Below are 15,364 nucleotides of genomic sequence, written 5' to 3'. Positions count from 1 at the left end.
TTGCTTAGCCTTGGATTATTTCGGGGGTAGGGCATAATTCCAATGTTTTCTTTTGACTAATTTATTTTAAGGTTTTGTCGTACCCCATAGTGATCATGAAAGCAAAGATCACCTCTTGCTTATAGCCAGAGAGATGCGTTTTGCCTTTAGTGGCAGACACTTGAGTAGACCTGCAGCAGGTCTAGTCTTAGATGCTCAGGGCTGGTGGAACTTTCAAGGCCTAAGAGGCAGTTGCTTCATGGAGAGGTTCAGAACTGATAGTAATCTAAATACTAGTCAGTGCTTATAGCCAACACAGTGACCCAATGAACACCTAAGTCACTAAATTACAAGGTGATGTCTTTCAGAATACAGCATAAATTAACTTTTTGCAAATTGAATTATAGTTTACGTACTCTGGTGAAGGCTGAAAATTAAAAAGAGGCAATGCAAATTCCTCTGTAAACTGAAAAATCCTGATGCAAAAAGCAAACAAACCAAAAAAAAAAAAGGAGGTATTTTCAAACATTTATTACTATTTCTGGATTTTTTTTCTTTAAGAAACACTCAAGAGAGCAAAGATACTTATACATTACTAATGTATTGTTAATATCAATGTCAGCATCTACATCTGTACTGTATATATTGATGTTCGTGCTGCATGGTTAATAATAGCCCAGGTGAGGAAGCCCAGAAGTCTATCAAAAAGGAAAATGCTAGTTGCTAAGATAAGAGAATAAATCTTAAAATTTCCCACCATAAGGGAAAAAAGAGGAACATTTATAAGTATTAGAATCAGAGCTCCATGTGCAAACATGAAAAAAATGTCTACAGTGATTTTTTTAAAAAAAGCAATTTGCAGAGCAACATGAAGAGTTTAATTTTTTTTGTTAATAAAATATCTATCTGGAAATACATGTTCTAGACTGTAAACATAGTTATAGGAGAGCAGTTAACATTTTTGGAAGCCTAGGCATCAAGAAGGCTCCCCTTTAGGTAATTAAATATCAAACATACCAAACAATAAAATGAATGTAAAAAGTCCAACTAAATTTTGAATTTTCTCATAACTAGTAACTTAGTGCCTTTAGAAACAGCAAATTCTTCTAAAACAACATTGGTGTCCTACTCCCCTAAACAGGTACGTGCTTGTTCCATCCCTGGGTTCCTCCCTCACTGACAGGGGTAGGAGTTCACTTCTCCAACTTATCTTATATAATTCTGTATTGTCAGAATTAAAAAATAATGAGTCTGTATTAATTTTTAAAATTTTAAAGTGATCTAAAAATAAGAAAGGGAACATCAGGAACACTCCGAATTCTGGAAATGTTCCGTATCCCTATGGATGGTGGTTACATGGATATCTAATACATAAAAATTCATTGAGCTAAATGCTTGAGCTCTGTATGCATGTAAAGTAAGTTTACCTCAATTAAAAAACATTCATTAAACCTATCAAATGTTTAAAACTGATGGCTCTTAAGACTGATATTAGAGTTGAAGAGTTACCTGCACCAATACAAAAAACCTTTTCTTCCATCTTTTCCAGACATTCTTACCGATGGCCCATAAATACCTAAGGAAAAGGGAAAAGACCAGAGTTGCATTAATGCTTGAGTGAGTGCATTGTTTAATACTCTTTACTGTGAAGCTTGGTACTCATAAGCAAGGACATGCACATGGCCCAGAAACAGAAAGCAGACTTTGGAACTGCGTGGTTAAGGATAAGAAACAGCAGGCAAGGTTCACTTCCTCTGATAGAGGGAATTGTGGCCCATGATCAGACTTAACATGGATTCCTTAACTAATTCCAGAGAACACCCTGGAAAATGTTACAGTGCGACTTAATTTGTACGTGTACCAAAAGTCTTTTAGATAGGACAGGGAAACTCCTGAAAGGTATCATACAAAGAAAAAAGAGGAGTGCTAAATCTCACAACTACCAATTTTTGCACGTCTTGACAACTTTCATTCAGGAAAACCTTCCCTCACTCTATTTTGCTATAATTCTACCAATCCAGGTATAGTACAGGGAAGATTTTTTAAAAGATTTTATTTATTTATTTTTAGAGAGTGGGGAAGGGAAGGAGAAAGGGAGGGAGAGAAATATCTATATGAGATAGAAACATTGATTGGTTGCCTCTCTTACATGCCCTGAACAGGGACCAAACCCGCAATCCAAGCATGTGGCCTGAGCAGGAATTGAACTGGTGGCCTTTAGCTTTGTAGTCACACCGGTCAGGGTATGGGGAAGAAGACCCAAGTCACACTGGTCATGGTATGGGGAAGAAGTTTTAAGTCAACATAGAAAGTCCTCCCTTAGCCCCTCCCCTTTTCCCAAATGCTCTTCTGTTGATGGAAATTCATCTTTATACAGAAAAGTGAAAATAAAAGGAGGCACAGGTCTAAGCTGTCTGGAGATTTTAAGACCAGTGTTACTAATTCATTCATGAATTATCCTGTTGACCTGGTGGGTTGTTATATGTTGAACTGGCATTGATCAAGGAAGTGAGGCTGGTGATTTTTCAGGTTCTATTAGACCAAGTGAGGAGAGATCTGGTCATACTCCAATGCCTTCAAATGCTCGAGTCTAAAACTGGCTTCACCTGCTATCAAAACCAACAGGACTACTTCCAAATCCTCACTTCACCAAGAATCAGACAGAATTTTCACTTTGGAACGTAAAGAAGAATGGCCCTGAACTCTCTCTTCAGGCCATTGGATATGTGGAAATCTGGATTTACAAATAGATAAATCAGCATTCAGGTGTAGTGAGCAGAAGTCTAGCCTAGTGGTTTTATCTCAGAGTCAGAGTGGGAACACCTAGGTGAGAATTCTGGGTTTGCCATTAACTGTACCTTGGCATAGCTGCCCTGTGCCTCAGTTTCCTCAGGTATAAGTGGGGATAGCAAAGGATATACTCCATTCAGTTGTTGTGAGGAGTGGTGGAGATGATACATGTCAAATGTTTAGCACAGTAACTTGAACATAGTAAGTTCTTGAAAATGTTAGGCATCAATGTTGTTGTTATTCTTGCTACTGGTAATAGTAGTACTAGTGGTAGAAATAATAGTCCTAGTAGAAAGTGTCTGTAAGTACCAACTTTGCAAAGGATTCATCTTTGGATTCTTTATTTCAATTTACATCCAGTTTTTAGGCACATATCCATTGGGAAATAAAGTGAGGTAATACAAGTTCTGTACAGAAAAATTCCAGCCATTGTTAATATAACAAGAACAATTTGCATGATATCGATATTACCTGGCAGCCAGGGGTGTGAACTGGAATGTGCATGTGTGAACAATGACAACTTCACTGTATTAGTCAGTGGGGCAGTAGACACCATTGAGTGAGCGTGTGTACTGTGTGGCCATCACATTCAAAATAACTGAGTGAGTGGAGCAATCAATCTGCATCAAATTTTGCATTAAGCTTGAACATTCCTCTGTGGAAATGATTTGGGTGACTCAGAAAGCCTCAGGTATGGGCAGCTGGTGATTGGCAGCTTCATCACGACAACATGCCAGCTCATGCTTCACATCTCATTCACTTTTGGTGAAACATCAAGTCACCCAGGTGATTCAGCCCCCCTAAAGCCCCAATTTGGCACCCTGTGACTTTGGCTTTTCCCAAAACTAAAATCACTTGAAAGGGAAGAGATTTCAAGCTGTCAATGAGATTCAGGAAAATGCAATGGGGCAGTTGATAGCAACTGGGAGAACTGTGTGAGGTCCCAAGGTGCCTACTGTGAAGGAACTGAGACATCATTGTCCTATGTGCAATGTTTTTTGTATCTTGTATCTTCTTCAGTAAATGTCTCTATTTTTCATATTACATGGCTGGATACCTTCTGGACAGACCTTGTATATCTGGGTTTGGATCTCCAGGTCATATTATGTGTCATGATTCTAGTGTATCCTTCCTTGTAGCATTTTTGTAAAACCCATGCCAATGACATCACTGTCATTCCTTGGTGTTTTAATTATATGAGAGTACGGAGTGAACTACAAAGGTCTAAACAGAGATAAGGAAGATGCACTTGGGTTCAGCTTAAGTCCCAGGAATCCCAGTCAAATGTATGGAAGACTCCCTGGTCTCAGTGTCCCTCTACCCTGGGACTACTTGTCAGGGCTGTACACAGTGTGCATAAAAAGGGTCAGCCATCCTCATGTGGTGTTTGTGAATGTAAATAAAGTAGTACCTCAGCTCTGCTTATTAAGTGCCTTCTGTGCTTAGCACTAAGTGTGCACATGATTGCTATTCATGTGGAAATTTTTTTATTGTGTATCTTCTTTTAAGACACCTGGGGATGAGCAGCCAGTGCACGGAGAAGAGCATGTGACCCCTCAGGACATTTGCCAGAATTGCCTGCCCCTGAGCACCTTACATAGGTGTAAAGATAGCTGAGAAATATGTGAATACAAGGGATGCTGAGGTTTCATCTTTGGGGTTGTAAAACCAGAAGTGACAGAGGAGCCTAGGAATGAGGGGTTGGTGGTGCTCTGGTTGAGGTGGAGAGAGAGGCATTTGTTCTCTCTGTGCAGACTTTTTTTCTTTTTTGCCAGAAATCTTTCATGACAATTTTTTTCTAAGGAGAGCAGCCACAGGGAGGAAAAAAAACCACCCAAATATGATTCCCACCAGGAGGTTTCCCTCCTCTTCCTGGGGACTGTAAGAGAACAAGGAGGGCACCGAGGCTCCAGTGTTCCAGACTTCTTGCCGCAGCCCAGGAGGAAGTGTGGGCTGGGGAAAGGTGCAAAGCATGGGTGAAAGTAATAAACATCGGTGATGAAAACCATCACCAACTCCTCTGTAGCTGTAGCTCTTACCATGTATATAAATGCTTTACATTATTAACTTATTTAATCCTCACAGCAACCCTACAGGGCAACTATCATCGCCTCCATTTTATGCTGAGCAAAATGATGTCCCAAGCGGTTAAGCAACTTGTCCTCAGCTAGTAAGTGGCATTGTCAAGGATTATATTCTAGGCAATTGCCCCAACCAGAATTTCTATATAATAATAGAATAAAGAAGATATAATAGAATCATAAAGGTATTTAATTAGTTCAAAAGAAGGAAGAAAAAGAGGAAAAAGGAAACAAAGATCAAAAGGAACAATCAGAAAACAAATAGCAAGATAATCAACAGCAATTCAATTTAAACCTAACCATATCAATAATCACATTAGATATAAATAGGCTAAATAAATACCCTCATTAAAAGGCAGAGCTTCAGGTTAGATTTAAAAATCTAGACCCAACTCTGATGCCTATAAAAAAATGCACTTTTACTCTAAAGACATAGGTAAAAAAAATGCAATAATGGAAAAGGATTTAAGATGCTAAGATTAGTTTTTGAAAAATTTGGAGTGGCTACATTTGCTACTGTCATGCAAAGTAATTTTTAGGGCCAAGAGTAGTACCAGGGATAAAGAAGATCATTTCATAATGATAAAGGGGTCAATTCATCAAGAAAACATAATAATCTTAAATATTTAAGCATCTTATAACAGAGAACAGCACTTCAAAATATTTGAAGAAAAATAGAACTATAAAGAAAAACAAACAAATCCACAGTTATAGTCAGAGATTTCAATACCTCCCCATTAAAAATTGATAGATAATCTGTAAGGATTTAGAAGACTTGATCAACCAGCTAGATGTAATTGACGTTTATGGAAAATCATCCAATAAGGGAGATAAAAGGAAATCCTAAACATATTCAGTCAGTCTAGTTGAAGTAGTTTCATTGAGAGTCACAGCTAATATGTGAAGTGTCTTGGAGACCTACAGGGAGGAGAGAGGAGTGTGATGGTTTTGAAGATCAAGAAGTCTAAGCAGGGGCACAGCTAAGAAAATGAAAGAGGAAAGGGGATTTTAAGAAGCATGGCTAAGACTTATAAACTGTATCCCCTTCTTGTCTGCCATTAAGGTTGAACTGAAACAATTCTAGACCTGGCTCTGAGGTTTACTGTGACTTGGGTAAGTCTTTTCAGAACTCTGAATCTCAGTTTCCTTGTTTGTAAACTGGGGATTCATTTATTCACTTATTTATGCAACAAATAATTTATTGGACTTTTACTACACTCAGGCCCTATTGCTGCTACCTTGAACAAAGGAGACAAATGTCCCCACTGACAAGGAACTTACAGTCTAGTGAGGAAGACAGAGAACAAACTGATAAAGAAATATATGATGTGTGAGATGATAACTGCTCTAGTAAAAATAAAGCAGAGTAAGAAAGAGAGGGGGACACAGGTGGGCCAGGAAAGGCATTCTGATAAGGTGCAGAGACATGCAGAAATCAAGGGGAGTCATTCGGACATCTGGGTCGGGGAGAAAGGGGAGAAGGAGCATTCAGATCAGAGAAGACAGTGGGGACAAGGTCCTGAGGTGGAAGGTTCACTTGGAGTCTTTGGGAAGAGCAAGGAGGTCAATAAGGCTGGACCAGTGATCAAGGTCAGATAGGTAGTGAAGTCCTCATCACATAGGGCTTCGTAGCCATGGTAACAACATTGACTTTTACCCTGAATGAGTTGGGGAATCAGTGGAGTTTCTCTAGCATTTGTATGGCAGGATTTGCCTGTGTTTTACAAAAAAAATGACTCTGTCTCCTGGTGAGAAATAGACTACAGGGAGGCAAGGACAGTAGGGGGACTGCTATGGGGCAGGTGAAACAGGTAAGTGGAGAAGTAATGGAGGCTTGGATTTGAATGGTGACATGGAGGTGAATGGTGAGGTGGTGATGACAGGCGGAACCCTGGATTTATTTTGAAGATAGAGTGAGAAGAATTTGATGACAGATAAGATGAGGGGTGAGAAAGAGATATGTTAAAGATGATCCCAAGGATCTTAGTTTGCACAGCTGAGTGAAGTAAGAGGCTATTTATTAAGATGGGGAGATAATAATACCTAATCCTTGTGAGGCTGTTTCAGGGATGAAATGAGATAATGTAAGTGAATACAGTTCCTGAAGTTAACACTTCATGTGGGTATAAAACTAAAAAGTCTCCGAGGAGTTGCTAATTCTCAAATATGCCCACTTACTAATGTCTTAAAGCCAAAAAGCAAGAATTGATGTTCTTACTAATGTTTTTCTATTCAATAAAGTTATTCTGAATGGGTCAGTGGCTCATTGGAGGAACCACAGTCCACCAACAAGGGGTAATTCTGAGTTTCCTTTTATGTTTGAATACACATTAAAGTAAATACAATATATAACCTCACCCATGCTTCTTAAAAAATTCCTTTTCTTAATCTCCTAAGCTGTGACACACTCTATTATTTCTATCACTGCTCCTTCCCCCCTCACACACATAATGGGGCTCAATAAAGTTATTTTAAGTTTATATGAAACAAAATGTTTTTCATAAATATCTCTGTTTTCCCTGAATCAGCCCTTGTGCAACTAAAGCTGTTCAGCCTGTTGAGGTGCCCATTGTTCACTATTCTGGGCCCTCCTGGTATGTTTCCTGGTGGGGCTAATTTGGAAATGGCAGCCTAGTAATTTTAAGAAGCTATAGAACATGTCAGAATAGACCTACATATTTTTTCTTCCATCTATAGGGTCAAGGTACCTGAAATATGTTAATAATTTTACAAATAATTGAACAGAAAAGTTACCAATTCCAGATCAGTTAGTTCAATTTCCAATAGAGTAAATGAAGAGAATGTGGGAATTTATCCAATGGGGAAAATAACACCTATGCCAATGTTTGCCATGGGGCTGAAATGAGATAGTATTTGTGAAAGTCCTAGTTTAGGGCTTCCGAGGGACCTAGAATGTGGACTGAGCTTCTAGTCCTTTCAAGGAAGCTTTTGAAAGCACTTGTGAGGACAGATACATCCATTCATATTTTTGTTCTCTCATTGGTCTGCCCTGTCTTCCTCACTTCTCTCTGTCTCCCTCTGTGAGCCAGCGTTTTATTAAAGATGCAGAATCTTTTCCTCTGTGCTACACAAACCTAGCAGAATTCTCCAGCCATTTGTCTTGAAACTAGGATGTCTACCTTGCAGGGGAAGAGATATGAGGGAGAATTCCCATTTACCATTTTTGGCATGTATGTAGGAGTATAAGAAGGAGGAAAAGCTGAACCCAGAAATATTTCATGAACATTTTCATGAGACACTAATTTAATTGAGGAGAAGTTGGATGGTTGAAAAAGGACTGAGTGTGTAGGAAGGGCCTGGTTTATGCCCCACAGCCTTCGCATGGCCATGAGCAGAAGTGCTTTGCCATAGTCCCATCTTAAACTGTGGGAAAAGTTTGGGCTCAACACAATGCCATGTAAATTTTCCACATCCAAGCCAGAGCTCAGGGTCAGTGCTAGTTCCCCAGCTCCTAACCGACCTTTGCTTCTTCCACAGTTTCCCAGGCCTGAGAACTCCAGTTGCCCTGACTAGTGGGAATCTATCTTTGTTCTACAAAGCTCCGACCAAGGCTGGGGACCTGTTCTTTACTCTCCATCTGCATGCTGCTGTGATCTGCCCATCTGCTGGGTGTGTGCTTCCGGTCCTCATTACTCTCCCTGGACCTCTCACAGGCTTCTGTTTCCATCTGTCTGAATCAGCAGTTAGGCTCTGGTATTAGGTTTCTGAATCTCTCAAATGACTAGTATAGAACCAATCTCAGTTTTCATGTCAGTTTTTCCACTTTAAACCCTCTCATAAACACATATACCGCACCCCCCCCACCGCCCAATTAACAAGACATTTCTGTTGATCAGAGGCTTCCCCTATTCAGAATTATCTGGCACAACTCCTCCCTAAGTGATCACAGTGTCTGAGATAGTGGGGTCTAAGCAATTTTGTTTAATAGGCCATCACTGAGCATATATCCAGTTGTCAATACACATTTTCTGTAAAAATCATTGGTTTGATCTGTGAAATAAAACTATATTTTACCTATTCTTTTAATCCTGCTTGAAGTCACTTAATTGATCATTCTAAAATCTTAAGAAACTGATATTGATCATACATTTTCTATTTTTTGTCATTTATTTAAATGCTACACTACACACTAAGACTAATTCAATGTGAGTTGATTGAAGGTTGCCTGTGGCAACTGCTCACACCTCCTGTGTGTGGTTGTTAATGAAGGTACAAGAGAGTGATTCATAGAGTCTGAAAGATCTGAATGCCTTTGAAAAGGAATATGAAGCCAATAAAACCTCCTAAACCAGGATCAACCAGAATACTTCTAGTAAGGTATTGAATTGCACTGGAAACCCTGTTACAGAAGAAGAAGGAAATTATTCTATCTTGACAGCACGAATACAAATATGGTGACCATAAGAATTGAGGAAGCTTGCACTACAGCTGGCCCTCTGTATCCATGAGTGCTGTGTTCTAGGATTCAACAAACTATGATAAAAAAACATTCTAAAAATGGTATATTGTTGCTGATGTGTACCATGTGGTTAGGCCTAGTTGGCTGAGTCTGTGCTGAACATGTACAGACTTTTTTTCTTTCCTAAACAATATTTTTGTTCCCTAAATGATACAGTGTAACAACTATTCACCTAGCATTTACATTGTATTAGGAATTATAAGTAATCTAGAAATGATTTAAAGTGTATGGGAGGAAGTACGTAGGTTACATGCAAATACTATGCCACTGTCTCTGGGGGGGGGGGAGGGTCCTGGACCCAGTCTTCCATGGATACCGAAGGCTGATTGTAAATATCAAAGTATGTTAATAACCTTGCGTGAATCCTTTATATTTCTTTCCATGCGGTTCACTGAATATCAATTTTTCTAGTTAAAAAATATTTTAGTAAATAAATGGAGGTGTGTCCAAAACTGCCACTCAGAGAGGAAACACTTACCCAGAGTGCTTCATGTTTTGAGGTTTATCCATTCGGACAGCAAGTTTGATTTTGAGGTCTTGATCGGGGCAGTTTTTGGAGACTGTCATTTTGTGCCACTCTGACTGTTTGGGGCTGTTCGGGGTGGGATGGAGAATAACCTGTTGGGAAAAAAAGACAACCATTTTAGCCAGGAAATAGAAACACTGTTATGGGTATGTTTTTGTAGATGAGAACCTTTGCTGCTGAGAAGTAGAGCAGATTGTCCAGGTCGCATAGCCAGAGGGAAGGAAGTCACATGAACTGGAGTCCTGGGTGTTAGTCTCAAATCCAAGGTTCCACCTACCAAATGAGGCTCCTCCTGCCAAGTAGCCCAGCCTGAGGATAGAAATGGTGTTGTCTGCTCCCTTCTCTCTCTTGCTGGCTAATTCTATAAAAGGGAGAATTGTGGTTTCTGTGATCCTGCTTTTGTACTTTTCCAAAGTTCAGAAGTACTACACTAACTCAGAACAGGGAATGTTCTCCACCCATCATTCTCTTTATAAGAGAAGATGGTGGTATGAAAGGAAGAAACATCTTCACATATAAGAGGGCACTTCTAGTCCACTCTTTTCCATTTGGATGGATTCCTTCCACCATTTCAGGAGGAAAAAATCCCTCAGAGGCTGCAGGAGAAGATGGGAGGGACCTTATTTGATGGATAAGAAGTGTGTCATTTAGATAAGGGAAGGGACTTGCTGACAGTCATGCATCTCAACCCGATTTCACCTGCACTTTTCATCTTATCACACGACAGCAACTCTGTCCTGGCCCAGACAAAGCACACACAACTGAAGAAGTGCCAGCTCTTGGAGGCTGCTTTCAATCAGGGTGCTTCAGAAATGGTGCTCTGATTTGGGACTTCTGCATCTGTTCCCATTGCCTCAGAGGCTGTGTGAGGAGAATTCGGCAAATCCCCTCTGCCTTTGAGATGAAGTTCTCAGGAGCCACGTGGGACCTGGGCAACATGCACTGAGGAGGAGTGGTGTTTGGAAAATCCCTTAAACCATGGGCACACAAACTAAAGATAGGCACAACAGAAGCTGGGCTTGTTGAGATTTACTTTTGTGATGGCTTGGTGTATTGCCTGTTGCTTTGACTTTATTTTCAAAGCATCTATTTTCTTCAGGTGTAGGCTCTTTTCCTGGACTTCTTTCACTTCTGGACAGGGGTGGGAGGGCCTCAGAGTCTCTGGGTGGACACTCAAGTCCTCCAGATGCTGCCTTGGCTTCACTGTCATCATGCAAGCTTGACCCATGCATGGTGGGCAGAAGCATATGGTTTTCTGGGTGACTGTGGATCAAGAGCTTGGAGAAGAGGAGAAGACTGTGTGTGGCATAAAAGCAAAATCAACCCATTTTCATATGCTGCACTTGTCCTGATTTTTCACCTTTTCAAATTCAAGCCTGACCCTTTCTTTGTTTTCCCATTAAATCCCCTCTCTCTGATGAAAGAAAATTTGTATATTTTTGCTAAAGACAAAATTAGAGTCTTCTTAATGTCTTATGACATGATTGAAACATAAGAAACTGACATCAGTAAAATATTTTTGAGCAATTAGCTTAGTGTCTATAACTGTCTCACTATCAATATAAAAGCACATCAGTATAAATACAGGCAGACTTCAGAGACATTATGGGTTCAGTTTTAGACAATGGCAATAAAGCAAGTATCATAATAAAGTGAGTCACACAAAGATCTGGGTTTCTCTTTGGATCTAAAAGTTATGTTTACACTATACTACAGTCTATTAAGTGTATAATAGCATTATGTCTAAAAAAGTGTACATACTTAAATTATAAAATACTTTATTGCTAACAAATTGTGACCGTTACCTGATCCTGCTGGAAAATGGCACTGGTAGATTTGCTTGATGCAGGGTTGCCAGAAACCTTCAATTTGTTAAAAAAAATGCATTATCTATGAACTGCAATAAAACAAGGTATGGGTATATGTAAATATCTGTAAAAATATATACTCAGATATATTTTATATTTATGTGTTTACTTTGTGTTAACATTAATTACATATATCACAAACCATACACAAATATAGAAGTGTTAAAAGATGGGCTAAAGATAAAAAACTATATTTTAAGAATCTCGCTAATTGTGGTGGCTTTGCGCTCTTATTAGCTATATTATGCCATATATATTTACGGCTAGGCTAATCATTAATGATACTGGATGTAAATCTGTTTTTAAAATATTCTTGTAAATAATTTCGTAGCATCTTGACTGCTTCCTGACCCTGTCTGATTACACTGGATTGCTTGTGTCTCATGGGTGGGCAGCAGAGCTCTTGCGAGCAGAACTGGGGTCAGCTCCACCATTTTCGTGTTGTTTGCCAGGCTTGCAATATTAGTACTATCTTCAAATCAGAGCTCTTCTGTAGTAATCTTTTGAGGCCATTTGTTCATTTTGTGAGGGTAATTTAGTTAAAATCCTATCATTAAATGTATAAATTTACTTAACCATCAATAGCAAACTTTGATATGCTGTAGGAGGCTAAAAGTAAATGAGGAGTCAGGGTGCCCTTGGGTGGTAGAGACCTCTTCCTTCCCTCCAGAGAATCTGTCCCACCCTGGCTGGCTGGCTGAGTTGGTGGAGCGTCCACCCATACACCAAAAGGTTAAGGATTCTATCCCTGGTTCAGTTGGGGCACATATGGGAAGCAACCAATTGATGTTTCTCTCTCACATTGATGTTTCTCTTTCTATCTCTATCTGTCCCCTTCTCTTGCTCTGAAGTTAATAAACACATCCTCGGGTGAGAATTAAAGAGAAAGAGAGAGAGAGAGAGAGAGAGAGAGAGAGAGAGAGAGAGAGAGAGAGAATGCTATCCCTATGTCACCCGTTTCACCCTCCATATCCTGAGACTAGAGCCTTGGAGGGATGGAGAGGAGGGGCTGCTGATCCCAGGGAAGCTGACCCTCTCTCCTGAGCTCATGTGACCTGAGAGGTGAGGTGGGGATGATGTGCTGGGAAGCAAAGAAGAGGAGGGGCTGATAGTAGGAGCCCCAGCCAGGGTCTGAACGGCAGCAGGCCAAGCCCTAGGCCTCCTTCTGCTCCTGCCTGTTTGGCAATGTAAATGGGAGTGTCGCTCTGGGCACCCGGAGCTCATTAACAGGCCTCCCACCATATGGGTTCTGGGCATGTTTCCCACGGGCAATATGGTGTCCGTTCTCCAAAGCAAATGGCCTCAGCTCCTTGCTGGCCTCTCTACAAAGACTTCTTCCGCCACATGGTGGCTCCCTGGGGGGACCTCCTCACTGGGGTGGATGGGGAGATGAGGTCACTGCATTTCTCCTCCATCTTTATCCCCACCCTCCTGACAGGTCGACAATTCCTTTGTATGTGTCAACCTTGCTGAATTATTAGGGTCCTTCTGGGTGCACATAAGCCCTGCGCAGTCCAGACACCTCATCTGGACATTCCAGGCTGCTAATCAAGCACTTTGTCATCTCAGCCAAGGTCCATGTGTGCTGTGCTTTGATGTGGTGATGCTGATGTGGGAACACAACCCACCCCATGCAGTAAGCTGCTCCAGCCAGCCCCAGCTTCTCTTAGTTACCTGGACACTCAGGCAGGTCCTGTGAGGGGACTGTTTTGTCCTGAGCCTTTACCTGGCTGACCTCTCCCTATCTCTGTGTCCCCATGCTGGAAAGGCATCCCAGCCTCTCAGACTTCACTGTGTCCCCATTGCTATGTGCTTCCCAGTTGTCCTGTACCACACTGTACTGTAAGTTCTAGTTTTTATGTCTATGATCTTTAAGTTTTTTGAGGTTAAGAATTTTTGCCTGTCACTATTTCTGTTTGCCCTGTGCAGAGCACAAATGACAGAACACAATGGGCCCACAATCACATTCAGTGAATAAAAATTTGATAATTTTGCACTGTAGGCATGGGTGTGGGGAAATAGTCACTCTCATGCCTTTTATAGAAGTATAAGTTAGTGTATATTACTGTAAAGGGCACAATTTGGCAGTATCTATCAAAATTCAAATTTAATTCAGCAAAATATTTTTTGACATTTTTCCTATACATATACACACATAAGTGCAAAGAAATAAATTAAAGATTATTTACTGAAGCATTGTTTATCCAGCTAAAGATGGGAAACAACCTAAATAAATTATGAGGCATCCATAGAATGGAATACTATGCAGCTATGAAAACAGGAAGGAAGCCAATATGGGCTGATGTGGCCTAATCTCCAAACACACTGATGTTTCAAGCAAAGTGCAGAGCAGTATAAGTACAGTAACTTCCTATTGTGCTCTCTTTTTTAAAAAGAGGGATGTATACACATATGCTTGTATATGCTATGATTGTACATGCATGGACTATTTGGGGAAGAATACACTAATAAACTGAAAACAAGGTTGTTTTCATTGGGCAAAGATACTATGGTGAAGTTGAAGAGATCAATAGATTCAAACATATCCATTTTCTCTTTTTTATAGCATGTATGAATTTTTTAAATTAGAAAGATTAATAACAATGAAACATCATAAAGACAGAACAAGTTAATATTGTTGAGTAAGTGAACAAAGCACCAGGATTTCAAATGTGGCTGTGTCCTGCTAAGCTTGAGAAGACTTGCAGCACATAAACACTCTCCTGAGGGCTCCAAGAAATGGCTTCACCTTAAAAAAGACCACTTCGTAGTCACTCAGCTGCTGCCTGTGGAGGTACTGCCAGCAGAGGGTGCCCTGGCTGGCACAAGGGCCAGGCAAGTCAGCTGCACTGCAATTGGAAAGTTTCTTTGGCAGAAACAAGTGCAAACTAGTGTCTGGGGGAATATATAGGAGGAAAGAATGATTAATTAAGAAAAGAATGGCTGTGTGGGGGCTGTGGCAAGCTCATGGCCACAGAGCTGAGGGTTTTATTTTTGCCTAGGACACTGTGGGGTAGTAAAAATTACCCTGGAGACAAGGCAACATCATTACTAGTAAGTTACCGCCTCTGGACACAGAGTGCTCATCTGTATGGGAGGAGTAAAAACTGTAGCTGCCTCCTTGGGGTCATGGCGAAGGCTGAATAAGGGGCTGCACACAAAGTCCTTAAGGACAGTGGCCTGGCCAATGGTAAATGGACAGTAATGCATGGGCTCCAGTGAATTGGATGGCTCTGAGCAAGTTTCCTGCCTTCTTTAGTAATCAGTTTTCTCATGTATACAATGAAAAGGTTTGACCAGACCAGTGGTTTTAACTTTTCTGAGTGGAAACAGCTTTGAGAAGCTGGTAAAGCTTTAAACTAGTGAGTCCAGAAAAATCCACATATATCCCCACCACTTGCAAACAATTTGAAGGGGCTTCTGGACCCTATGGAGCCCTCTGTGGACCCACGTTGAGTGTTCCTGGACTTGTCTCTCCTAACATTAATATCCTACTTCTTTGAGACTCTCATTATTCTTGTCATGATTCTCATGGAAAAAGAAATTTGAAGAAAAATAAAAAGCAGGCTACTTCCCCATCTGTGTCTCTCTTTTTCCCTAGGGACAAAAATGAGTAGTTGTTATTTTTCAAAGAAAACAC

General features: G+C 40.4%; 1 protein-coding gene across 12 annotated transcripts in view; it reads right to left on the bottom strand.

The window, feature by feature from the left end:
* The window catches only part of CADPS (calcium dependent secretion activator), a 494,727-nt gene that overhangs the window by 165,567 nt on the left and 313,796 nt on the right, over positions 1–15,364 (bottom strand). For all 12 annotated transcript variants that reach the window (XM_053929773.2, XM_053929767.1, XM_071222267.1 and 9 more), the window contains exons 8-9: positions 9,809–9,948; positions 1,489–1,555 (exon numbers count right to left, since the gene is read on the bottom strand). In XM_053929773.2, coding sequence (XP_053785748.1) covers positions 1,489–1,555; positions 9,809–9,948 — 207 coding nt within the window. The remainder of the gene's footprint in view (positions 1–1,488; positions 1,556–9,808; positions 9,949–15,364) is intronic.

This window comes from Desmodus rotundus, chromosome 8 (assembly GCF_022682495.2).
Source record: "Desmodus rotundus isolate HL8 chromosome 8, HLdesRot8A.1, whole genome shotgun sequence".
Classification (NCBI taxonomy): Eukaryota; Metazoa; Chordata; class Mammalia; order Chiroptera; family Phyllostomidae; genus Desmodus; species Desmodus rotundus.
Note: the sequence above shows the minus strand (reverse complement) of the source record. Positions and strands in the feature narration are given on the sequence as shown.